Here is a 27,336-nt window from a genome sequence, read left to right as displayed (position 1 = left end):
TTTTTATTTTAAAAAATATTAAATTTAAAATTTTTTTAATTTTTTCAATGATTCTAATAAGTTGATGTTAAAAATAAAAAATTATTTTAATATATTTTGAAACAAAAAATATTATACATCATAATACTAAACATGCACTTGATAATTAAAATAAATAGGAAATTGTTGTTCTTGTAAAGAATTGGTTTTCAAGTGTGGTAGCAATTGATTTATAAGGTGTTTTTTGTTTGAAAATATATTAAAATAATATTTTTTTATTTAAAAAAATTATTTTTAATATTAGCATATTAAAATGATTGAAATTATTTTTTTCTTCACACATTTGACCATCTTTTTATTATTCTAATTCCTTTGATCTTCTGAATTTGTTCAACGAATACATGGCGTTCTGATCACTTTTTTTCCTTGCCTCGGCAGATTAATTCTCTCTGACGTCTGGTGTCAGATTGTTCTTCTTCAATGCAAGTATTTGTAGCGAATCATCATATATCTCCCTGAAAAATTAAAATTACATCTTATATGATAAAAATATATATACTGCTATCAGATTAATATTTCTCTATATCGTGTAATTGAAGACAGACATTTTGAATAAATCTCAATCTCACCTCCTTGAGAACACGTCCACCATGAGCAATGAAGGGGCACTCATATATTGAGCCCAGGATGGGCAAATTGCATGCCCTGCACAGGTCTGTGTTAACTCATGGTATCAATTCTGAACAGACACTCACCGCATTCATAACCACTCTGACACCATTCGAAATATTCAAAAATCTCAATTTGAAGATTCCATTTTCAAACCTCACTTTCACTCACAACCCTACGAAGATCAAAGGGTATTCAGAGAACTTAGCTTAATCAAAGAACAAAGAACCAGGAGCAGAACAAGAACTTGGAGGTTACTGCCATCCCTCCAATTTTATTTATAGATAAAATCAAAGATTACAAGATCTTTATCATAAAGAAAAATAATCATAATAGCTTAATCCTGACAGGGCTATAAATCCTGATCTCAGAAGAATGAGAAGCAACCAAGCTCTTTGCAGAAAAACATTGCTCGACAGTAAAATGAAGAACTATGGATCAATATTTGATGGCAGCGAATCCGGAAGAGGCAACACGCCTTCTTTTCAATCCTTGTTGAATAAGAGGCTTGCCTTCCTTCACCATTTGCCTATAAAAAAGATCACCAAATATTTAAAAGCCATGAAAAGATGAAGAGCCATCCCATTCCACATTAAATAAATAATAAATGAACAGAGGAATCAGTGAGAAAAACAAGTTTTAAGATTAAGAGAGGGAGGGAGAGAGAGGAATTAAAACACGATGGTTACCTGTAATTCAATGTTATATTTATATTAAGAGAAGAATCGTCATACAGCTCGAAAACGTACAAAAGGTAGAAGGACGTCCTTGGCGTTAGGATGCTCCCACTCCACTACTGTCTCCCACCATTCTTCTGGATATGCAACGATATTTTGAAGAGAAGCGGGAGGAGATGGCTGGCCATTTTCAAGCAACGGAAGACAAATTGGAATCCTCTTCAGCTTCTCACATGTGTCTACTTCAATATATTCAAGAGAATCGCAAATCACCTTTACACCACATATGCTTTTCAATTCTGGTAAATATTTCAATCTCAGAATTCTTAACTTTGGGAGTATGGATTTTGTGATCGGATTGGAGCTGCTGCTGCTGATTTCTTCATCTGTTGTTCCTATTATCTCCTCCATTTTCTCACATTCTTGAACTACAAGCTTTTCCAGGTTTGGCAGCAAGACAAGAGGCAGCAGCTTCTTCATACTCTTACAATTACGGCAATAAAACTCTTTAAGACCAGAAAATATACTGTTAGAAGATGGCAATGGAGGAGGAGCAGAGCAGAACCAAGAAGATAAAACCAAGCTCTCCATGTTTTTGCACTCCCAAATGTTGAGGATCTCTAGTTTAGTTGCATACTTTATCAAGGATGAAATGTCGCATAAAGTTGTTCCATCATTACAATTAAAAATTTCCAGTTTTTGAGTATCATTTGGGAACATGACCTGAAAAACTCCATCTCCGTTGATGCTCAAGTTACACAAAACAATTGTTTTCCTTCTGCTGGGAGTTCCCAAAAACATTCCATAATAATCTTCATCATCCAAAGGCCCTACAAAAATTCTGTATGTGCTTAGTGATTTGGTTTGATTTTGTGGAGACCTGAGAAACTCCACAAAATCAGAGTGACCTTCAAAATGGCATTTCAAAGTTTCCAACTTCCTTAAGCATCCTAGTTCCTTTCCTTTAACATTTAACACACCACTAGATACAAAGAATTGCAAGTGAGAGAGTTGAGGTAATATCCCACTGGGAAACACCTTTTTTCCAATTGAACCGAGTCTAAGATACCAGAGGTTGGATAGACATTCCATTCCTTGAGGCATCTTTCTAAGTTCAGTTTTAAAGAGATCTAACCTCTTTAGTGCCCTGAGCTTTCTTAATGATGGTACACCCCTTAAGTACTTACACTCACAGAGCAATAATACAGTGAGACTCACCAAATCAGAGATACCATCAGGCAATATTTTAATACTTGTGGTAGATAGATTGAGTACCTTGAGCCCATGTAATTGCATGAAAAATGAATCTGAAATAAATCGCAACCTTGTATTCTCACAAAGAAATAGAGTTGACAGATTGGGACACCTTGGTGAATGGCTTGAGGGAATTTTTTTAATTTGAGTACACATTAGCGAAACTGTCACAAGATTCTCTGTCCACTCCTCTGCATCCGGCAATTCTTTTAATTGCTCACCTGCTTTAACCATGATTTGAGAGTTCTCTTGCTGTATTTGGATGGCCATGTCCCTAACCAAATCATGCATCTTGAAAAATTTACCGCCACCAAGGTGCCTTTCCAATAGGCAGACATTTTCAAGTTTATTAAGCATTGTGTGGCCCTCGTCAAATGCTGCTTGACTGCTCCTCATTCCTTTCATTATTCCCTCATCGATCAAATAATTTATGAGGACATCCCTTTCAATTATATAATCTTCAGGAAATAATGCACAGTATAAGAGACAATGTTGTAGTGCTAAATCATCTAACTGATCATAACTAAACCTCAATAACCGGAATACCTCATTTTCCATGTCCTTAAATTTTGATTCTCTCAATTTCTTCAATGTATTCCTCCACTCATGTAGGTCATCCACTCCCCTTAAACTTCTTGCAACTGTAATAATTCCCAATGGCAAACCAGCACATTCCCTTGCAACATCTACTGCAATTTGCTCCACTTCTAGAGAAAGTGCTTTGTCATCTCCAAGTTTTTCCATGAACAAAGTCCAAGCTTCCCTCTCACAAAGTGGCTTCAATTTGATTTTGTGTTGGCTATCCATCCGTTTACAAACCTCTTCTGATCGAGTTGTTATAATTAACTTGCATCCTTTCAAATTGACAGGAATTCCCACTACGTGTAGTTCAAAAGAGTTCCACAAATCATCTAAGAAGAGAATCCATTTTTGTTTCTTCACTAGTTCTTTTGACAATTTGACAGCTCTATGCAAATCATCATCTTCGCTTGAAAGATCTAAATCAAGACGTTTAGCAATAAGATTTTGCAATCTATTAATGTTGAAATCTCGAGACACAGTCACCCAGTATACACGATGAGAAATGTCTCTTCTTTTTAGAAGCTTATTATAGATATGTTGTATCATTGCCGTTTTACCAACTCCCCCCATTCCATAAATGCCAATGGTTGAGAATTTACCATCCATTAGCAGAGACCATATCACATTCTTATTCTCTTCAAATGCTCGACCCACTAACTTTGTAGAGCTAGAAGGAATTGGATCTCCTCTAGTCTCACTTGTGTTGTATTTAAGGCCTCTAGAAGAGCTAGTTCCTGCGCCAGGCTGCACTAACCTTCCTCTATTGTCCTCCGCATCCTCCTCCTCCTCCTCCATTGAAAAACCAGCTGATTGATTCACTAGATCAATTCTTTGTGTTGCTTCTCCTCTATTCTCATGTGCATCAACTGGGCGTCTCCCAAGAGAGAAACTTCTGTCAACATGCTGAATAGATCCTTCACAAGTGTTTCCCATGCCATTTTCCGCTTCTAAATGTGAACAATTTCCGTCTTCCCCCGCTCCTTGTTCCGTGCCCTGAACTCCCACTAGTATCCTTCCAGCATCCCCTGCCAAACAGTGATGTACTGCATTGCTTTGTTCCAACAGTTGTAACACTGGTGCTGTCCTCACAGTAACCATGTTCTGCACTTCATTCATCATGACATCATTGCTTACTGTTGAACAGAGTTGATCATAACATCTTCCAAGGCCAAGACACAATACATCTGTTGGTTCGGATGAATCTCCTTGAGACTCATCAGGCTGATTAATTGATGGCACTTCATGCATCATGCCATCATTGTTTACTGGTGGAGAACAGAGTTGATCATAACATCTTCCAAGGCCACGACACAATAGATCCGATGGTTCGGATGAATCTCCTTGATGCTTATCAGCTTGATTAATTGATGTCCTCTCATGAGAGCTACCTCTCTCCAGATGCTGCACCATTTCTGTTCTCGGTACAGTCTCCAATGCATCATGCAGAAGCTCTTCAGGAGAACTACGTCCCAACATAGACTCGATCTCTTGATCAGTGATGCTATCCATCCAACGTTCGAGCGCTCCAGGGGAAAAGGCTTCTTCTTGTTGTGCCATGTCTAAATGCATCACTTCATTGTTCTGTTCTTTTGCAGGAGCTGAAATTGCATTAGTGACGACATTATTGCTCGATCCAGCTTCATTTTTATTTCTTTTTTCTGGAGGGCCATCAATAGCTGCAAGGGCTGCATCTTTAACTTCTTCAGGAACGTTCTCACATATTTTTACACCATGCCTTGGCACTCCTGACAAATGCCATTTGATCCTCGAAATGGAAGTATTCTGGGAAAATAAATGCCCACAAAATTTACACTTCATGCGACCATTACTCATATCTTCAACATCATTCCAAAATGGATCGTTTGATCGAACCATTTTTTCCTATAGAAAAAAAAAGTCACAGTATTGAATAAAAATTAATGGAAGTTACATTAATTGGAAAAAAAAGGTTAAAACAGAAAATAATTACATATATATTTATATATATAAAAAGCTCAAGGTTAAGGGTCAATTTAGTGTGAACTCCGTAAGACATGTACTATAAAAACCGAGAAAGATCAATTGATTTATTTTTGGAAACTACTGGTGATACTTGTCCTTTACTTAAAAAGATTCAAACAATAGTTGCATGTGAAAAACAAAAACACCGACAAGATGAAGTATAAATACTTTACGTGGATTCAAGATGTTCTGCAAGAGCTGCTTTGCCTGAGCAGTATTCAGACAAAAGAGAGGAGAAATTAAGCACAGGCAAGAGAAGAGTATATGGTTTTAAGAAATGATTTACTGGGAGCAGAGAATGGTGTAAAGAGATTGTTACAGTAATTGCGCAGAGAGAAGAGTATAAGGATCAAGCAACTCCAAATAAATTTGACAGACCTCAATAATGTTAAAGCTAGCTAGCATTCATGAGTCTGGTTTGGTATTAAGGTATAATTGCTTTTTAAAAAAAATTGAAATTTTTTTAGTTTTAAATTAATTTTTTAATTTTTTTAAATTGTTTTGATATATTAATATTAAAAATTAGTTTTTTAAAAAATAAATATATTATTTTAATAAATTTTTAAATAAAATATACTTTAAAAAATAACACCTACTTTATTTGAAAAACAGTACCGTAGTATTAATAATGGTCAGGTCAATCATACTTATGAACTCACTCCAGTTTTGAAACTTCCAAAAAAGCGCATAAATATTTTTAACTCATAAAATTCAATAAATTATTTTACAAATAATAATTTATTTATAATACGATCCAATTATCTCTATCATTATTTCTATTTCACCATCATTGTTGTTATTATCTCCTTAATCATTATCATTTTATTATTTTTATCACCATCACAATCACAACTATCACTATCATTATTAAAAAATATTTTTCAATCATATACTAAAAAAATATAAAATATTTTATATTTTATATTCATGGCTAGAATGACTTTTTATTGACCTGCTTATATTCATGGCTAGCATGACTCTTCAGCAGTGTTTGATATTGTATTTTAAAAATGTTTTTGAAAAAAAATTTAAAAATTTTTATTTTATTTTTTACTTCAAATCATTATTTTGGTGTGCTTACGGAGTAGTTACTCTTAAAAGAGATCCCCAAAGACGTCCAATGAGCATGTACACTTTCTCCAGGGCAAAATAATCAGTTGTTTTATCAATTCCAATCCCACGCCGAAAGATAATCAACTAAAACAAGTGATTATGAAGATTAGATTCCTTGAATGGCATATAATAAGAAAAGAAAACAACTATTTTGTGTTGTAGTTATCACTTTAAAACCTATCTGCATGCCTTCCATTTAATACATGCCAATTCAGTACTGAAGAGCATTCAACCACGATAATATGCGACAGAGTCTGATACATTGTGGAATTTATCGCATCACATAGGCTTAACCTGCACCATTCATCAAGGTTCCCTAACCTATGTCACCCAGTAAAGCCATCACCCTCATAAAGACACGAACAAGTTGAAATGAACTATTTGACAATAAGCAGAAAATAAAGTTAAGGAGCATAGATCCCTGCATCCAAGGTTTTACCAAAATACATAAATAGATAAACAAAAGGTATCCTTGAAACTGAAATTGCTTTGGATATTTGTTTTCGTTACAGTATGATCACTCCCTGTTGCCGGACTAGCATTGCAGAAAGAAGATGATTCATTTCACAAAAGAGGAAGCGTTCACGGGAGTTAAACTGAGCCTGTCACTTCATCATCTGAGGATCTTAAAAGCTAATATTTCCATCTGATCCGACATTATGCAAGGCCAGGAAACAGGTTCTGGTACCAGAAGCAGTGACTTTATTTCTCATATAGAAAAGAAAATAGTGCAAAATGGCAGAAGCAGAGAGAAGATATTTGGACACTTACAACTGAAACTGTTTAAGAATTATCTTTTATTTCACAACCCAAGACAACAACAAAGTCAATCACAAAATTATGCTCCATGTAGATAATGGTATTAGAATTTATGAAGTTGCTGCAACATGTCATTGCTGGAATGTAAATTCAATTGGTTTAGGCAATGTTCCAGGACGATAGTTATCAAAACTTGAGCAAAGTGGAGCATTATTTTAACGCGTTTTGAAATAAAAAACACTTTAGAAAACACCCGATATCACACTTTCAAACACGTTCTTCATCTCAGTGGACAGCTATTGTTAGGCGTCTATACGGAGAAGAAAGAAAATTTTCTTTTTTCATGAATACAATTGAAATTAAAAAGAAGAAGTGCATCTTGTATATTTGTCTTGCTATAGTTCTTAAAAATATTTTTTTATTAGAAATATATAAAAAAACAATGTTTCTTAACATTTTTTTATTTTTAATATCAACAAATCAATCATAGTTTAATTACCTATTTATGGGGCTTAATTATGATGTATCCTTGTTTCAGAAATCAAAATAGGAAATTTGTTCTGAAAAATATATAATCATTTTAGAGCAAAAAAAAAAAAAAAACTGCTTCGTTATTGACATCGGAAAATTCCAAAGGCAATGTCGAAAAGTCGTAAAGGAGAAGGAGCAATGTCGAAAAGTCGTGAACTTTCCTTTTAGAGCCCCAAAAAAAAAGAAACTTCTTCGTTATTGACTTCGGAAAAAGGAGAAGGAGCAATGTCGAAAAGTCGTAAAGGAGAAGGAGCAAGGTCGAAAAGTCGTAAACTTTCCTGGGCCGCGTGCTGATCAATATTGAGCAGGAATCTTGAGTGGTAACTGTGATGACTCGAGGACTCAGCAAAGCAAAGCAGTAACGTTAAAAGCATGCTTTCTCGATACTTGGTAATTAAAATAAATAGGAAATTGTTGTTCTTGATATGGTAAAGAATTGTCTGAATTGGTGCATAGGTGAAGTCAACAGTATGCTTTCTAGGCATGCTTTCTCGATCAGATTAATTAGAATTAGTTTTTTATTTAGTTTAAATGTTTAATTGTCTAGGATTTTATATTTATAAATAAACTTGTGATTAAAAATATATAAAAAGGAATATAAACAAGAGAAAAACTTGCTTTCCTCTCAAATCTTCTTCTAACATATCAGAACATAAATGTAATCTCTCAAGGATTCAATGCATATACTGGGGGTAAGCAAAAATACCAAAAGACCAATTAAACCAAGAAAATTGAAAAATAAATAATTGAAAAAACCGACCGTGAAAAAAAACCGATTAAACCGATTAAAATTTTGAAAAAACCAACCGGTTCGGTTCGGTTTTATAAGCCTGAAACTGAAAAAACCGAACCAAACCCAAACCGAAAAAAACCGAGCCAAACTGGAAAAAAACTGAGCCAAACCAAAAAAATTGATTTAAAAAAAAAAAACCGAAATGGGTCGTTTTGAACCGGTTTCGGTTCGGTTTCGGATTTTTTAAAAAAAATTTGATTTGGTTACTTTTTTTGATAAAAACCGAACCGAACCGAAAATAATCACCCCTAGAATACACAATAAACAAAAATGTGATTTGAAGTAATAGAATAATAAAGACAGTAAAATGTTCATCTTGTCAAAGAAGAACTAATTCTTTTTCATTTTGATTAATATCCATTAACTTTAATTTTTCTTAGTTTAGAATTGCCATTAAGAAGACATACCCTAACTTTGAAAATCATACTATATATATATATATATATATATATATATATATATATATATGTTCTTTAAAATCAAATACACCAAGTTAAATTTTTTTAATTTTATGAATTTTTCAAATAAAATTTAAATTCTTATGAGTTAATTCTAAATGTACAAGCCTCTGCATATCTCCCAGGTTGAATCTATGCTTAGCCTCTGTCAACCTCTTCTAAATATTTATGTTAGTATTCCTACCTTTATGTGTATAGTTATCCTGAAGGAAATACATAGAATTTCTGGTACAGGAAGGACTAATCTCGATGAGTATCAGATCTTGACATTGTTTCTCAATTGCTACATGAACTGGACTGAAAGGGTACAGCTGAAGCAAACCTAACAACAAAATGAATATTGAATAAGAGTGTTGCAGCAGCAAAAAAATTCTCTATTAACTAGAGATTTTCACTTGACAGTGGGGTGCCTGAACTTGGGAAACTTGCTGATGAGCTTTGAGTCTGGAGATGAACCTGTTTGCTTTAATCTCCAGATGAAGTTACCTTGGCTCTTCATCCAGTTCAACAATTGCAGAGTGCTTTCCATTGCAATCTTTCATCTCGAGATTTTGCTTTCCTGGATCACTCTCAAGAACGGTTCCACAGTCCTCCTTGCCAGAAGTCTCTCCAATGTCTGATCTCGAATCATCACTCCATGATGAATGTACCTCTAGCGAAGTATATCTCATCCCAGATTAGAATTTAGCTTCCATGTTAATTCTGCATTTTAACTAAATTTCAACCTCCTTCCTCATCCTTGCAGGAGATGAACTCCATCAGTACTTGCCTTGAACTGCATTTAATACTTTCTATAGGAGATGTGGAGGCACAATATAACATCTTATAACTATGATTCAAACCAAAAGCATATGAGATTTCTAATTACTTAGAACAAATGCTCCTTCGCCACTTTCGATAAGATAAATTTTGTAACAATGTTCTTAGTAATTTGCAATGTACAGATTGTTTTATGTGCATTCACCAATATACCGAGCGTTACAAGCTAGCTGAAGATGTTTCAACATACCAATCACTGGTCTATTGCAGGCAAGAAAACATCGCAAGGATCCCTGCAGGCACATTTCTCTCATTGCCTTATTTCCTTTGCATTACCCTCGATGTTTTAATCAAGTTCAGTAATTCCAGAGACTTCCGTATTATGCTCTCCCATTGCATAACTCTCTAGATCAGAATGACTGGCAAGGGAAGTCCCATCATCCTCCTTGCTAGAGGTCTCCTCATAGTCTGATCCGAAATCTTTATTCCACCATTCCAGTATTTCTAATAAAGTGTCTCCCTGATAAATCAAACATTTTAAATGATCAACATAAGAAAATGTAGCAGGTACTAAAGATATAGGCTTGCAGATGATTTGTTACAGAAGTTTTTTAAAGAATAATCAAAGCAATTTATGGAATAACATGTTTCACCTCTTTAATCACGCATCCAATATGAGCAATGAACCAGTTATCCTTACACATCTTGCAGCAATAAACAGGATGATTTGGGTTCCTTTTATCCCGGCAAATCTCACAGTAATATTCTCCATAATCATCTTCGACTACATTTTCCATGAGAGTAAGAGGATCCGAATGGTCTTCATGCTGAACTTTAAATGGCAATGGAATGCACTCAAGATGTCGATTAATGTTGCATTCAACACAACGATAGAAGGAATCAGTGCAATCATTTCCACAGGTCTCGCAACAAAAATTGCCTTTTGAAGGTTGTGGTTCTAGCGACTGGATAAAGCCCTGATCCCCTAGATCCCATGCTACGAAGGAAAAGAGTGTGTGCTCATGGTGGAACTCATGTTTGAGAGTGGAAGTTAAGTAAGTAGCACATGTAAAATGGAGAGCAAATTCGCAGATATCACAGTAATAGGCAATATCCCAAATTTGCAGATTGCAGGCTCTGCAGTTTTTTGGATTTCCATCAAAGTCCCGACCAAGAAGGGGGTGCTGCAGGTGATACTGGTGTTGTATTTCTTGTGGTGTTTCGAGGCAGGATTCATGAAGGAAGAAGTTGCAGTTAATGCAGCAATATGTTGCACCGGAGATACGGACCTGACAGACCTTGCATTTCTCTTTAATTCCTTTTGCACAGTTGGCTCTTGTTAATTTATGCTTGTGGCAAAAATATATAGTTTTGCTTTCTGTCTTCTTCAATTGCTCGCACTGATCATCAGGTAGAGAAGCACATTTCATATCAAGGAAGAAGCGGCACTCATAGCAATGATAACCAGCAACATCATGGCAAAATTCTCTACAGCCATCGCATATAAAGTACTTAAAATAATGAGGATAAAGCATGGTTAGGGTGTGCTGTGAGTGAAGAAAGTGTGTCTTTTTAGGGGGCGATTTAGCGCATGATATATGCCAGTTTCCCGAACATTCTTGACAGATATAGCCTGGACCAAAAATCTTGCCATCGCACCAAGAACAGTAAGTTCTCCTTGCATCTGATTCCTCATTGTCAGGGACCAGGATATGCTCATGCCTGAAACCTTTAAGCTGCATCTTAGAAAAAGAAGAGAATTAACAAACAAAACTTACACGACTATTCAATATAATTGGAGGGTAAAACATTGTGAGCAGCTTTGAATGCATCAGTGCCTTCTCTTTCTATGTTGATTCAAGTAAATTGCTGTAGTATTCAAGTAAACGCTACAAAAATAGACTTCATAAATTTAGAGTAAGCATGTCACTCAGCTAATGGCTGTTGAAATAACCATTAGAGAATAATATAAATCATATCTTGTGATCTTATATAATACCTTAAGCTTTTGGGTTAAATTGGTTCTTTGACATAGTATCAGAGTCTCGATGACCAAGCAGAGATGAGTTCAAATATCACCATCCTTATTTATTTGATAAAAATTAAACACAAGATAATGTGGACTTATACAAGAGAATAGTATAAATCATATCTTAAAATCTCGTCTAATAACTTAAGCTTTTGAACTGAATTGATTCTTTCACAATAAATGTAGAAAATGACATTTTCAAGAGAACAGAAACAGAAGTTGAAATAACAAAAACAAACTAAGATCACTCAAATGGCCTAACCTTAATTTGATTCTCAGGTGGGATAGTTGTGTACTTGACGAGAGCAAGGCACTTCGTATCACCCTTTACATCTCCATCATCAACCATCTTGGCAGAGGTCCTCGCAGAGTTGAGCTCTGCTTCCATTAACTGTAAAACAACCCACACGAAGAAAGTTCACCATGTCCACCAAATAAAACATGAGAATCATTACACCACAAACAAATGCAACTCAAAGCATGTAAGGACGAGTCCCGCATGAAGTTCAGAGCATTATATGTCTGATTAAGAGAATTTGAATATGTATATATAGCAAAGCAAATTGAAGTTGCATGATACTAGTTGAAAATTAGACAATAATGCAAGCATGGTTTTCACTTTTTTCCTCCATAAGGGCTTAAATTTGGCCTTACCTCCGACATCAGGCATTCAATATGAGCGAGATATGGATGGCGATCAGGGCATTGATCACAGTAGTAAACAGGATACGTTGGATCCCTTTTTTTCTCACAAAACTCACAGTAATACTGGCCCGAGTCGTCTTCAACAAAGCAATCCTTGAGGGTGAGGTAATGGGAATGGTAGCGGGAGTGGCAATCATTCTCAACAACACGCGGTAAAGGAATGCAGTCCAGATGAACATAATATTTGCATTCTAGACAGAGATAGTAGGAGCCCTTGCAAACCTTGCGGCAAGTGTTGCATACAGAATACTCGTTGAAATAGCTCGCCACAAAATAATAGAGATTGTGCTCATGGCCCTTGTGTTTTAAGGAAGATGCTACCTGTAGAGACTTGTTAGCACATAGAATATGCAGATTGAAGTCGCATTCAGAACATCGATAAAAAACCTTCCTAATTGGCATGTGACAGGCATCACATTCTGAGCCATATTCAGCAACTTGAGCACGGAGAGGGTGCGGAGGGTGGTATGGATGTTGTATTTCCGATGGCATATCTTTACATGATTCATGGAGGTAGAATTCACAGTCCAAGCAACCGTAGGCAGGACCTGAAAGGAGCAGTTGGCATCCAGTACAAGTTTTTTCAACTTCCTGCTTGGCATTGAAGGAAACTAGCAGGTGCTCATCACCGAAGTAGGGAATCTCGGTATTTTTCACACCTTTTCTTGATCTCAGATCCTCGCCGTCAGTTGAAATCGCACATTTGACATCAAGATTGAACCGGCATGCTTTGCAGTGGAAGGCAAAGCCAGGAGACATATCTCTACATCCATCACAGACAAAGAACCCAGCTAAGCTAGGAGGTCTAACAATGAGGGTGAGAGGATGAATTGAGTGAAGAGAATGCTTCGGTAGCTCAGAGGGCAATTCAAAGCATGATTTGTGCAGCCAAAAGTCACCACAAATTTCACAAAAATAGGCTGGACCATGAATGGTTTCAAAGCAACCATAGCATAAGGGAGATCCAATCTCCTCCCCGGATAGCTTGGCAATCTTCTTAAGCTTCTCCTCACTCTCCTCATAAAAAGTCAACGCATGGCCATGGGACTCATGGCTGAACTGTCCAACCTCCATCTTAGAAAGAGAGAGAAATGCAAGTGATTTATCAAGACAGTATATTACAGAACATCACAGCATTACAACTGTTAAAGCAAAATTTGAGACCTCGAAGACTAAAATAATGAAACGAACAATTAAAAAAAAAGGAAACTGGAAAGCGATAGATAAGCATTAAAAAACATTGTATTTAAGCAAGACAGGTAGATACCGATAAACAATCCAAAGAAATACAAAAATAAAAAAAATGAGGAACCTAGAGTTTTATTGATAGTACATAATACAATTAAAATAATTAAAAATAATAAATTTAATCTAAATACAAAGAGATTGTATATAGGTTAAACAAAGAAAATATAATGACTATTCTATTCTTAATAAACAATAAAACAAAATAATTTTATATTTTTTAGCATCTCTCTTTAAACTCACGATGCGGTAGCTACAAGCATCGAAAGTTTGTCAACTAAAAAATAAAAGCAGGACATAGAATTCGACTTGGTAAAGAAATCTACAAAGAAAAAGGAATAAGGGGCAAAGTAATGGTGTCATGCTTGAAAAAGTAACAAGTAAGATGACAATCAATTTTGATGTGCTTAGTTTGTTCAATAAAAAAACCGAGTTATGAGCAATTTGAATAAAGCTCTAATTGTCACAACACATAGAAGTGGAATGAGAAAGAGAAATTCACATATCTACAAGTAACCAATGTAACCAAACAATTTCTTTAGTAGTAGATGTTATAGCATTATATTCTACTTCAGTTGAAGATTGAAAAACAATAGATTGTTTTTTGTTCTTCCAAGAAATAAGAGAATTACTCAAAAAAAATACAGAAACCAGTAATAGACTTGTGATCTGTGGGATCATTGTCATGATCATCATTAGAGTATGCACGCAACTCCAAGAAAGAGATGGATGGAAGTAAAAGGCTCTAAAAAACTAAACCCCAAAGATATGGCAAAATACAAAGAATAGCTTCTCAATTAACAGTAGTAAGAGAAGCAATAAACTGACTAACAATATAAATAATATACACAATATATGGATGAGTAATAGTAAGATGTACCAAGCTTCCAATAATAGTACAGTATAAAATAGGATCTGACAAAAGCAAACCATCAGAAGAAGAATACTTTGAGTTAACTTCAATGGGAGTTATCAACAAGTCTAGTCCACTCAAGAATTCTGCAACATATTTCAACTGAGAAAGAAGATAACCTCCGGGTGATTAGGCTATCTTAATACCCAAGAAATATCGTACAGAACCTAAATCCTTCATTTCAAACTATCTAGCTAACTCTGTCTTCAAAACTGAAATATTATCAATATTATCACCAGTAATAATCATGTCATCAACATATAAAGATAGAATGACACGACCTACATCAGTGCACTTAACAAAAAGAACAGAATCATGACTACTAGAAAAAAATCTAAAGGAAGAGATTACAACATAAAATTTCTCAAACCAAGCATGAGGTGCTTGTTTGAGACCATATAATGTTTTTTTAAGCTTTCAAACATACCCAAAATCATGTGAAACACTAGGAAGAGGCGTCATATAAACTTATTCTTGAAGATCTTCATTCAATAAGGCATTTTTAACTTCAAGTTGAGAGATATGTCACTAACAAACCGAAACGACTGCAATGAGAGTATAAATAGTAGTCATTTTTGCAATAGGAGCAAATGTCTCCTCATAATCCATACGATACTGTTGAGAGTATCATTTTACAATCAACCTAGCTTTGTATCGCTCAATAGATCCATCAGAATTAGTCTTGATCTTATACACCCTGACAACCACTAACACTCTTACTAGAAGGTAGGGGAACCAAATCCCAAGTATTTATCTTATGCAAAACTGAAAATTCCTCATTCACAGCTTGCTGCCAAAGAGGATCAAGAATTGTCTTTTTATAGAAAGAGAACTTAGAAAGACAATGAATAGAAGCTAAAAAGAAACTAAAAGATGAAGAATAACAAGAATATACAAAATATAGTAACTTTGTGGACTTACAAATATGTACGGATTGATATAGAAATGGATCCACAATCTCAAATGGAGTTTGGAGGACAAGAGAAGAAAATAGAGCTTCAAGTGTATCGAACAGTAAAGTGTCATTGCCTACATAATAATCCGTATAAATTGGTCAAATAGAATGTTAAGGTAATGGGGTAAGAACATGTCAACACTATTCTATTTTTAACAAACAATAAAATAAAATATCTCTATATTTCTTAATAGATACATACCTCCATGAATATCAGTCTTTTACAACAAGAAGCTTTTTGACCTTCTATTTTTCTCTTTTGGAAGTAGAGAAATCAAAAGGAAAGATAAAGAGTTCCATACAAGAGAGAAGCAGTGACAACATACTGTATAGATACAATAATGGATACCCATTTGTGTATATTTAGTAAAGATGTTGTTTTATGAGTTTATGAAATACCTACCTACCTGAGTAATTTTCAGGGATGGTTTTTTAAATTTTCATTGCCAGAATTAATGGTGGTGTGGGTTTTGTTATGGTTTCTCCTGCGGGGTAAATGTGTCTTTTGATGTAGTTTCAAAAAATGTTGTTGAAATGTATAGAAAATTGCTTAAAATACTTTAAGAAGTAAAAAATCTCAAAAGTATTTAATCATTACAATTATAAAAAATAAAAATTACATTTTTGTATAAATTAAGGGATTTTTTGAAATATATAAATATAATTATTTTAAATTTGGATGTAAGAACTTGAAGAAAGTAATTATTGAAAAAGAGGATATTATACAAAAATATTATTAAAAACATAGTGACATTTAAAGATTTTTTTAATTATATAAAAATAAATTAAGTAATTTATAGTAGTTAATTTCTACTAAAATCAAGTTTCTCATCTTTTTAAAATTGATTAATGCTATATATATATATATATATATATATGAATAATATGACGTGAAAGGAAATCACCTGATTTTGAGTTAGTATTTAGGAGTGTGATAATTGTTTTTAAATAAATTTTTAAAATATATTTCATTTAGAAAATATGTTTTAATAGTTTTAAATATTTAATATTAAAAATTAAAAATTAAAAATTAAAAAATTTATATTTTAACATATTTTTAAACTAAAAATCATTTTAAAAATAACCTTGCACAACAATCATATGCTAGGCCAAAGTGGAGGATAAGAACTGCAGAGACCAAAAGACTTCTTGTTATAAAACCTCAGGAAACCCGAACTGAGAAATTTGAAAAGCAAGCAAGAAAGAAAGGAAGAAGAAGATGTTGTTTCAAGTAGGAGGACAAGGGACACGACCCACCTTCTTCGAGATGGCTGCTGCTCAACAACTCCCTGCCAGTCTCCGTGCTGCCCTTACCTACTCCATCGGTGTAATTGTTTGCCCATACTTATACATACCTGCATGTCCACATCTCTCGTTTTGCATATAATTGTTTGCCCACCCACTTAATTTTTCAAGTTTTTAAGGGATGGGAAGCTGATATTTTTGTGACCCACTTGAGATTTTCATCTGGGTTTCTCTTAATTCTCTCATTTTTGTTTGAGTTTGTCAATTTCATGTGTTAATCAAGTCTCTTTTTTTAAATGTTTTTTTTTTTATGTTCTTGGTAAGATGCAATTACTTGACTTACTTTTATTCAAAAGGTTGGCTTGTGCTTATGTTTCCTTATTGAATATTGTGGATTTGTCGTCTTGAAGGTATTGGCATTAAGAAGACCATTCCTGCATAAGGTGTTGGACCATGAAGATGAATTCTTTTCATTGCTTATGTTGGTCCTTGAGACTCATAGCTTGCGGACTACAGGTTTAATTTCGTCTTTCTATGGCCTTGCTGTTTCTTTGATAATTCCATTTGCATTTTTTTATATAAATAAATTTAACTGCATACTCACATTAACTTTGGCTTATGTTGTTGCCATTGCTACTACCAAGTGAGTGGGTGATCGATTGTGTTTTCTCTTGTTTCTTATTTGATTGGAGATTCTATCCTTCTAGTTTATATGCTCATGTTTTGTGTCATTAACTGATTCCTTTTTTATTCTTATCTATTTGATTTTTTGTCATACATTTAATATTGAACCCCTGCAACACACGATGACGATTTGTCTTTTGTGTCCCCATGCATCAAGAACTAAACTTATTTCCTTCCCCTTGACATGTTATGTGCTCTGTGAGTCAGGTAACTTGCTTAATCCCATTGTTTGTCCCTCCCTGAATTAGTTGGAGTTTATAACCTCTCTTGGTGATATAGAAAGTAAATATTAGAGATATTCATTTTTTTTTTCAAGAATAGATGATGAGGTTAATCCTCATTTGGTTAGAAAATGGGATCGGGGATGTTTCCAAATTGATGTTGGAGGATTGGTTGTGTGAAAGCTGTTAATAAGGCTTTGTTGGGTACATGGTGGTGGTGATGGTTGGTTGGTTGTGTGAGAGCTGTTAATAAGGCTTTGCTGGGTACGGTTGTGGTGATGGTTTGATTTAATTTTGTTTCTTAAATTGCTGCGCTGTGTCTCTAAATTTGAGCATGCTGTTTGTTTAAGTTGGGCTACTAAGGTTGTTCCTTACTTGTTGCATAGGGCTCATTAATTTGTATGTATATTCCTCTTCAGATGCTTCTTTTTCTGAATCCCTATATGGATTGCGAAGAAGGACGGTGAAGATAAGAGTAAAGAAGGAAGATGTGCGTCCAAACTCAGGGGATGGAATTCAGCACTCAGGGTTAGAAAAGCACCAAAGAATTCTTTCAGTTGTATTTTTGGTACCATCCCCTCCTTCCTTTAGCTGATATATTTTTCTTCCCTGAAGTTGTTTTCCTCATAACATTGTGAAGGGTAGTTAAAACAAGTTTATAAACAGTAACTGTTACCTAGTTTCACTCTATATAAATGGTATCATAATAAGTTAATTACTTTCAAACCATTATGATGTAAGTTAATGACTTTTTTTATGCATCTTGCTAGGTTGTGTTGCCTTATTTTAAGTCAAAATTGTATTCAATATATAACAAAGAAAGGGAAGCCAGGCTTCAAGCAAGTTTGTGGGGAAATGGTGATGAAACAGTTGAAGATGCTGAATATTTTAGTGGAGGGGAGGCTTCTCTTGTTTCTAGAGAAACAACAATTAGAGCACGTTTGATGAAGAAAATTCAGAAAATTTTGTTTGTTTGCTACCCTTGGCTGCATGCTAGTAATGAAGGTAAAGTTTTCATTTTGTCCTCATTCGAATAGTACTTGTTAATCTAGTCTTTCAAGTCAAATGTAAGAGCTTGCAATTGAGGAAAGTTGGGATGAGTTAATTCATAACATGATGATGTAAAGTTTACATGTCTGTATTCTTCATGGAACATAAACGTCAATCATGAAGAAGTTGTATTCAAGTTTCATCTATTGCAATAACATTCAACATATTTCCTTATGCTCCTTTATGTATAGATACTAAATAATTTTAGAAGCACGAATGCCGTTGTAACTTTTTGTGTATTGTGAGGGAATTCTAATGTTCAGCAATCCAATTAGGGTATCTTCTGACAAATTTGTGACATGTTTCCAGTATTGGGTACTGAAGTTGTTCTATATTTTACTGGTCAATTAGAAAATCATTTCCCTTAGCTACTTACTGAACCCCAAGCAACGCTCTGGACCAACAATACAGCCTTTTTTAATCTAATCTAGAATATTACAATGCAGTATCCTGATCATTATTCTGAAACTTTTTTAGCATGCTGTTGTGTGCCAAACTGGTTTCTGTCTTCATGTTTGGTTGGAAATAGTTTGTGTTTGTCAAAATGTCCAATCTGATCTGAAGTGTTGCAATGCAGGAATGTCATTTGCTTATCAGCTCTTATATTTGCTGGATGCTACTGGGTTCTATTCGTTAGGACTACATGCACTTGGGATTCATGTTTGTCGAGCTACAGGGCAAGAGCTGGTACTAGATTTGAATAGAATAGAGAATTTACACTTGTATTTTTAACAATAAGTATTCAGAAATACATAAATTCAAAAATACAAATATTCAAATATAGTGCTTGCTGCTATTTTATTGTCCTTTGAGAAACCTTAACAAATGATACATATCTTAGTGCTCTGTCCAATTGTTTTGATGTCAAGGTAGATGGACACTACTTCTAGAATTTCAAAGATACGAAGCAATGAACGCGAGAGACTTCATGGCCCCCCATGGTTGAAGGTATAATAATTAAAATTATTTAGTTGCTTGAGTAACTTGATGTGGAACCTTTTGCTATTCAGTATTTGTTTGCAGAAATTGACAATATAGTTGTATAGCTGTTTTCCAATGTAGAATATTGACATACCATCATTTATGTGCAGGCGTTACAAGGAGCATTGCTAAGCTGCGGATATACAATGCTTGACTATGCACAAACTGGCTTGATTGCAGCAGTGTTCATCTTTAAAGTGAGTGTGGTTTACCTGCATGGGGAGTTGTCCATTATCAAGTAATATTGTCTGCAAAAACTGTAGCTACTCATAGATGTCATGTTGTTCGTGTTGTCATTGTTTCTAATGCCAGCAATGCTCAATTCTCTTCCCCTTCCCAGTCAACATTACCAGTGATCCTTTACAGTTGCAGGTTTTTACAATCCTTGCTGAACAGTGCTTTCTGTTTCAAAAAAGTTTTACCTTTATAACCAAATTTGAACTGATTTCTTTTTACAAAATAATGGTAAAATGTTTTTGGCATCTAACCTATTTCAGCTGGACAGTATCAAATCTGACAGTCCCTAAAGTTCGACTGTACTCATTTCCATGCCTTTTCTTGTCTTGAGACCCTAACCTCTCAGAACTAAGCTTATATCTTGTTATATCATGTTCATTTTAACGTCGAGATAGTAGACTTCTTGCAATAGCAATGATTTGATGGTCCTATTTATGTTTTTCATGCATTAATTTTCATTTTTCTTTTTACATCTTTGCTCTTTACAATAAGTATAGACTGGCATTAACTTTTTGTTAGTGTGAACCATGCAGATGATGGAGTGGTGGTACCAATCTGCTGAGGAGAGAATGTCAGCTCCAACAGTGTATCCCCCACCCCCACCACCTCCAGCCCCGAAGGTGAGAAAGGAGCTTTTCAGTCTTGGATTTCATAGCGGGGTACCCCCCCACTCTCTCATCCTCGTGCAAACAAACTCACACATACTCGTGTTATAGTAATGGTTTCCTTTTCCTATGTAAATCCATGGAAGCATCTACTTTAAATAATAGAAAATTATGCATGAGCACCTATATTTTTTATTTGGTCAGTAAAGCTATGGTGTTTTAATGATAGAGATGATGGAAAAATATATCATGTCATGCTGTTGATAATGAAGTTTAATCATTACTTTTCATGTAACTGTCTCTTGCATGTCAAATTTCAACAATTATCAAATATTTTTCAGCTCTTCATGACCTTAGTATTAGGTTCTGTCAGACGTGAAAATCCAAAAGGTTCAAAGATACATAATGGTCTCCTTATTATTAAACAGGTTGCCAAAGAGGGGATTCCACTGCCACCCGATAGAACAATCTGCCCGTTGTGCTCCCAAAAGCGTGCAAACCCTTCGGTTGTTACAATCTCAGGATTTGTTTTCTGTTATGCTTGCATATTCAAATATCTATCTCAGGTAAGGAATCTAGTTCCATTCTCTATCAATATCCATATTTCTGCTTCAAGCTTGGTTTTCCTCCCAATTCTCCTGCCCTACTTGGCCAAAATATACTTATTCCATGATGCCATTTTATTTCATTGCTGCAGTATAACCGCTGCCCAGTCACATTGATGCCAGCAAACGTTGATCAGATAAGGAGGTTGTTCCATGATATGTAGAGACGTGGAGATACTGTAGGAGATAAATCCACATAGTTTTATACAAAAGGTTCAGTGACGCAGGCAAAGCCATTGCAAGCTAAGCAAAATAATGTACAATTTGCAGTCGTTCTAAACCCCCATTTATTTCAGCAGCAATCCATGTGACATAGTCCTACCAGGACCGTACTCGACCCTTCTATTTCTGCAGGCAAATAATAGAAGTCACCTATTTACAATTGTAAATTATCAAGGTCTTTTTCCCATTCTCTCTTTTTTTTTTCCTTTTTTTTTTCACACTGGACATGTATCTCAGCAACTCAGTGCTAAATAAAGCTTGATTTAATGCCCTATATATTTCTTTTATATAGAAAACTATAGCTATTTCTTTTATATAAGCTATTTATTTCTTTTATACAAGCTATTTATTTCTTTTATATAGAAAACTATAGCTTTATTTTTTAATGCCCTAAAAGTGAACATCTCATCCACTTTTTTATGGTAAGTGTACAATTTTCTATCTTTTTTTTCACATGTATGATTTTTAGATGTAATTTAAAAAACTAGTGCTATAATTATGATATATGGTTTACCTATATGTTAATATAATTAAATTTTAATCAATAAGAATTTAAGCAATAAATCCATCTTTTATGGCAGATCAATGAATATCAAAGTCTTTTAAATTATTTAAAAGTATATGATTGTATAAGAGTTCATTTATATATATTTTAATTCTTTATTATATCTCAATTGGACATTTTTCATAGACATAGGACTAGGAACCACCTCGTAAAATATATATGTCATGTCTGTGCTCTCCAATCACCTAACTGTTTTGTTTTTATCAACTTTATCAAATATAGAACCTGTCATTGTTGATGGATAGCAGTTCTAACTGATAATTATTGCATTAAATCGATATGATGGCATGTAAGAACCTCCTCCAATTCCTTACTGTGCCTTGCATAAAAAAGTTACGACCTTGGCCACCTTCAATGGTAAATGGCTCCTCCGAGAAAACCCAAGGCCTCGAGGGGTAAAAATTGGTTCTTCGAATGACATCTCATCGCCACATTTTGTTTACCTCGGGTTTTAACATCTCAAGAATGCATTATTTGGCTTGAAGCCTTCGAGATAACAGAGGACAACACTTCGAAGAGAACCAAGTTGATATTGTTTTGTAGGTTCTTTCCCGCTCCAGCTGCTCTCTCCAGAAACATCCCAAGAAGGTCGAGATCGTGCATCTGAGCTGATGGGTAGTGAAGAAGCATTGGAAAGGGGAATTATAGCTATGAAAGATGATCCGACAACAACAACAAAAATAAAAAATTATGAATTAGAGAATAATATAAATTATAGATTTTATCTAACAGCTTAAACTGTTGAGTTAAATTGGTTCTTTGACATGATCAAGCAGTTATGAGTTTGAATTTCATCATTTCTATTTATTTGATAAAAATTAAGCATAATGTAATATAAGCATGTACAAGTTTGAAACCCAAAGAGCTTTCATTTAAGAGAATATATTAAAAAATAATATAAATTATATCTTGAAACTTTACCTGATCGTTTAAGCTATTGAATTGAATTGATTCTAACCAGACGACCTCCTAGGCAAGTGATCATTGCAGGTGCCATCAGAATTAGCCCTTGGAGATAGATAATCAAGGTATGGGGTGAGCCTGGAAGGTTTTTGCTACCAACAACAGAAATTAATGGGAGTTTGAACGCTTTTCATCGTAAAAGTGAGTGAGCCCTCACTTTCGTGCTAGCTCTTCCGAGGGCAGTGAACAAACTTCCTGTACGTGGTGTCTTGCTTGATCATCATCAACATTCAAGGATATGAGCCAAGAACAAGTGGCATGATCTTGTGTTGAGATTTTGAAATAAATGATAGGAAATTCACAACCAACACGCACAATCTAATATAAAAATCATAAAAATATGTATTTTTCAATCTAAATACTCGATTGATTATCAACATCTAATGATAAGTGATTATCTCTTAATCCTGGATTGGTTTCTCAAAGTAAATGAAAGCTTACACACACTAAACACAATCAATTCTAAACAATAATGTTCCTTGATTCTAATTCACATCTTTAAACTCTCTATACATGGCATTTTGGATAAATAAAATTCTGTTCACTTCTATAATATTTTATATTTTTGATATTAGAACATCAAAATTATTAAAAAACACATAAAAAATATCAATTTAATATTTTTCATGTGAAAAGTAATTTGAAAAGCGTTTTAAAACACTGTTTCTATTTTTTACATTGAACCCCACATATAATTGTATTTTAAATCTTAGTTTTATAAAAGCTAAAATAACGTATTTTTTATTTATTTGGACCGGTATTTTTTTATGCTCTCCTCATATTAACTTAACACATATTTTTTAAAAACTATAAATAAAAATATTTTTTAAAACACCAACAGCAAAATTAAATATTCTCTAAAAGTGCGCTTTTTAAGATGCAATGCTTAGAAACTACGATATTCTCCCAAGTATGCCATCTCTCAATAACTTTTATATATATATCAGCCGACGGCCGACCACCTCGGAAAGGCCTGTGAATCACTCTGGAAATTGCTAGAATCTCATCCCTAACCACCATCCTTGCGGGCCCCTATTGTTTTGCCTGATCAAAACAATCAACAGTCCAGATTAAAGAGGGAACACGGCTCTAAAATGCACATCACCACAGCTGTGCTTTGCTACAATGATGGCGACTTGCTTTGCTTTTCCAACAATTAAAATCCAAACAAATCTTTGTTGGCTTTCACTTAATAAAGTATCCTTTGCTTGTCAGGCACTTTAGTCTACAGTCTACACTTGATTTATGCTTTGGATTGCTCATTATACTTTACTCTTAATTACCCAAATATTAAAAAAAATAATTAATTTAGATCCAAATATTAACGTGTCTAAATTCAAGATCATGAGGCTTTCTTGCAAATGGATGTAGATTTTGACTTAATAATTGAGGAAAATAATTTAGAAAATGTAATGAGGAGAAATTATAGAAGTAACAATACTTATTCAATTGCTTTTTGATATTTGACTTGGAAGGGAAGGTAAGTAATGGATTCCAATCTAAAAAAGTATAGAAATTTAGAAGTTAATAATATGTTATAAAGGGAATAAATTAAAAATATGTGTCGAAAGTGTGGTGGATGTTTTTCATCGTTTAAAAATACATCAAAATAATATTTTTTTATTTTTAAAATTTATTTTTTATATTAGCACATCAGAACGATTCAAAAATATATAAAAAATAATTTGAAGATTAAGAAAATCAGAATTTTTTAAAATTATAATCCAATCGCAATTCCAAATACTGAATATTAAATTTCAATCCTTACAAAAATGGTAAATGTTAAAGATAAAAGATAAATATCTCATTGTTTTATTTCGAGAATTATTAAGTGTATCAATTAAGAGAAAAAAAAAAGAAGTAACAATACTTACTCAATTGCTTTTTGATATTTGACTTGGAAGGGAAGGTAAGGAATGGATTCCAATCTAAAAAAGTATAGAAATTTAGAAGTGAATAATATGTTATAAAAATATATATTTAAAAGTGGATGTTTAAGAGTGTGGTAGGAATTGTTTTTCATTGTTTAGAAATACATCAAAACAATATTTTTTATTTTTTAAAATTTATTTTTTATATCAGCACATCAGAACGATTCAAAAATATATAAAAAATTAATTTGAAGCTTAAAAAAATCAGAATTTTTCAAAAATATAATCTAACCGCAATTTCAAACACCGGATATTATTTTATTCTAATGATTAAGATTTATAATTTTTATTAGATCTCAAATTTCAATCCTTAAAAAAATAGTAAATATTAAAAATAAAAGATAACTATCTCATTGTTTTATTTCGAGACTCATTAAGTGTATCAATTAAGGAAAAAAAAAGAAAAAAATAGAGCTAAAAATACAAACAACAATGGGTACATAATTAATTCACCAAACATAAAATCTGTTGATCTCTCGCCTGTCATATGTGATAAATGCATATAATTTTTATTTTATTTTGTCAATAAAGCTCCCAATAAATTAATAGATAGCAACAAAAAGAGAGACAGATAGAGTTTTCATGAATATCTGCATCTTGGAATAAAGGGAGTGCAGCCGCCCTTGGGTAGTGTTTTGTTCGAGGTAAAAGTTTTAGATGGATGGGGTGTGTGTTAAAAAAATAATAAAATTTTGAGTTTGGTGAGGTGATCATCTCGACTTATAATTTGAACTTTATCTAGGATCTGCCATCAAAGTTAAATTTTAATATTATGATAATAATTATTTTTAATTGTATATTTTTATTTTTATATTGACCTTTTTAATTCGTGATTGAGACCTTATCTTAGGTTGATCCTTGAATCAAATTTTAAAACTATTATAATAATCACTTTTATTTTATGTTGAACCGAGTCAACTCAATTTGATTCTTCTAAAACCTGACCTAGATCTTACCCTGGGTTGACCCTCGAGTCGGGTTTTAAATATATGATAATAATTATTTTTGTTCTTATATTGACCCGGGTCAATAGTTAACCTCACTCATGACTCGGGCCTTATCCCGAATCAACCTTCAAATTGAGTTTTAAAATTATGATAATAATCATTTTTATTCTTAGGTTGACCCAAGTCAACCTGACTCGTGACCCGAGCCTCGATCAGTGACCCAAGATTTGTCCTGAATCGTCTCCCGAGTTGAGTTTTAAAATTAAAATAATAATCATTTTTATTCTTACATGTTTTTGTTGTGCAATTTTGGAATTGAGAGATTTTAACAAGGATATTTTAGGAATAAAAATAATAAATATTGTCTCTTGAAATATGTTCCATTTGTATCTCTTATTTTGAAAGTACATAAATTTATTCTAAAATTATTTCAAAAACAGATTTATTTTTATATTTTTATCTTTAACTCTTCAACTAAATACATTATTATTTTTATTGTCTCCATCTTTTCTATTCTAAAAGAGTAATCAAACGTTATTTTAAAGTGGCTAAAACACCAAAATTAAATTATTTCATCTTTAGAATATGAATATACGACGAATTGAATTTTTAGATAAAAAAAAAAGTTTAAAGTTGAATTGTGTGTTGATTTTTGTTTATCAATGATATTTTATTTTGATTAAAAAAAACTAGAAAATTAAGTTTTTGAACAATCTCACAACCAGCATATTCTCGCCCACCAAATTTTATTTACTTTTCTTTCACTTATCATTTCTAATTATTTTTATAATAATTTTCTATATTAAGTTTGTATTTTTTATTATTATTTATGTTACAAAAATAACACAATAAATATATACTTTTGTGTTTTATATTTGAATTATTTAAGAGTTAATTCATTATTTTTTAATAATATTTTAATTTATATTTATATACTATCATATTATTAAATTAATATTGAAGTAAATTATTTAATAAAAATAAAGTATAAACTTATTATGTATTTTTTTATAATTGAATTTTATGAAAACAAATAGAACAAGTAAGAAAATATAAACACAAGTAAAAAATAAAAAATATGTATAATATAATAAAAATTAAAAAACAATTCATATCCTAAGCATATAATACATAAGAGTATGCATAAAGGTAAATTAAATATTTTCTATATGTTTTTTCCTGTCTCATTTTATAAAACTAAACAAAGATGAAGATTAGAATTTATGTCCAAATCAAACACAAATTGATATTGCTATTTTCATTTGTTTTTTTTATTATCACTTCCACATATGTTTTTTTTTATTATTATTATTATGTAAAGTATTTTTTAATTAAAAATATATTAAAATAATATTTTTTAAGATTTTTTTATTATCATTTCCGCATGTGGTTTTTTTTATTATGATACAAAATAATTTTTAAAAGTATTTTTTGATCGAAAATATATTAAAATAATATTTTTTATATTAATATATTAAAATTATAAAAAAAATATTAATTTAATATTTAAAAAGAAAACAATTTTAAAAATTAGTTATAACGCAAAAGCAAACATTGACAGCATCTACAACCTTTACCTCATGCTTCTCTCCCAAACACTACCTAGTACACTCCATCACTATCACCCAGCTCACCAACCACTAATCCACTAAATAATC

At 33.0% G+C, this 27,336-nt stretch overlaps 3 protein-coding genes across 6 annotated transcripts; 1 reads left to right on the top strand and 2 right to left on the bottom strand.

The window, feature by feature from the left end:
* Positions 1 to 878: 878 nt before the first annotated feature.
* Positions 879 to 5,036, bottom strand: LOC18108179 (probable disease resistance protein At4g27220). Its single transcript, XM_024591313.2, has 2 exons — positions 1,338 to 5,036; positions 879 to 1,177 (listed from the first exon to the last, which is right to left on the bottom strand). The coding sequence occupies exon 1, from the start codon at positions 5,034 to 5,036 to the stop codon at positions 1,377 to 1,379; it is 3,660 nt and encodes a 1,219-aa protein (XP_024447081.2). The 3' UTR covers positions 879 to 1,177; positions 1,338 to 1,376.
* Positions 5,037 to 9,038: 4,002 nt separating this feature from the next.
* On the bottom strand, positions 9,039 to 13,456 carry LOC7465945 (uncharacterized). The gene is made up of 4 exons (XM_024591087.2): positions 12,259 to 13,456; positions 11,867 to 11,995; positions 10,229 to 11,311; positions 9,039 to 10,095 (listed from the first exon to the last, which is right to left on the bottom strand). The coding sequence occupies exons 1-4, from the start codon at positions 13,381 to 13,383 to the stop codon at positions 9,922 to 9,924; spliced, it is 2,511 nt and encodes an 836-aa protein (XP_024446855.1). The 5' UTR covers positions 13,384 to 13,456; the 3' UTR covers positions 9,039 to 9,921.
* A 3,067-nt stretch (positions 13,457 to 16,523) lies between these two features.
* On the top strand, positions 16,524 to 21,546 carry LOC7465944 (peroxisome biogenesis protein 12). 4 transcript variants are annotated; one of them, XM_024591024.2, is made up of 10 exons: positions 16,525 to 16,749; positions 17,078 to 17,183; positions 17,992 to 18,140; positions 18,343 to 18,577; positions 19,200 to 19,309; positions 19,496 to 19,570; positions 19,714 to 19,800; positions 20,374 to 20,499; positions 20,874 to 21,011; positions 21,143 to 21,546. In XM_024591024.2, exons 1-10 carry the CDS (start codon positions 16,642 to 16,644, stop codon positions 21,212 to 21,214), a joined length of 1,206 nt encoding a protein of 401 aa, XP_024446792.2. In that variant the 5' UTR covers positions 16,525 to 16,641; the 3' UTR covers positions 21,215 to 21,546. The 4 variants fall into 4 exon arrangements, with proteins under 4 accessions (XP_052305482.1, XP_024446792.2, XP_052305483.1 ...); XM_002325738.4 differs by having other exon boundaries at positions 16,527 to 16,749; positions 20,374 to 20,460; XM_052449522.1 differs by lacking the exon at positions 19,714 to 19,800 and having other exon boundaries at positions 16,524 to 16,749.
* The last annotated feature ends 5,790 nt before the right edge of the window (positions 21,547 to 27,336 follow it).

The sequence above is a fragment of the Populus trichocarpa genome, chromosome 19 (genome assembly GCF_000002775.5).
Source record: "Populus trichocarpa isolate Nisqually-1 chromosome 19, P.trichocarpa_v4.1, whole genome shotgun sequence".
Lineage (NCBI taxonomy): Eukaryota > Viridiplantae > Streptophyta > Magnoliopsida > Malpighiales > Salicaceae > Populus > Populus trichocarpa.
The sequence above is the reverse complement of the archived record's forward strand: the minus strand, read 5'-3'. Positions and strand labels throughout refer to the sequence as shown.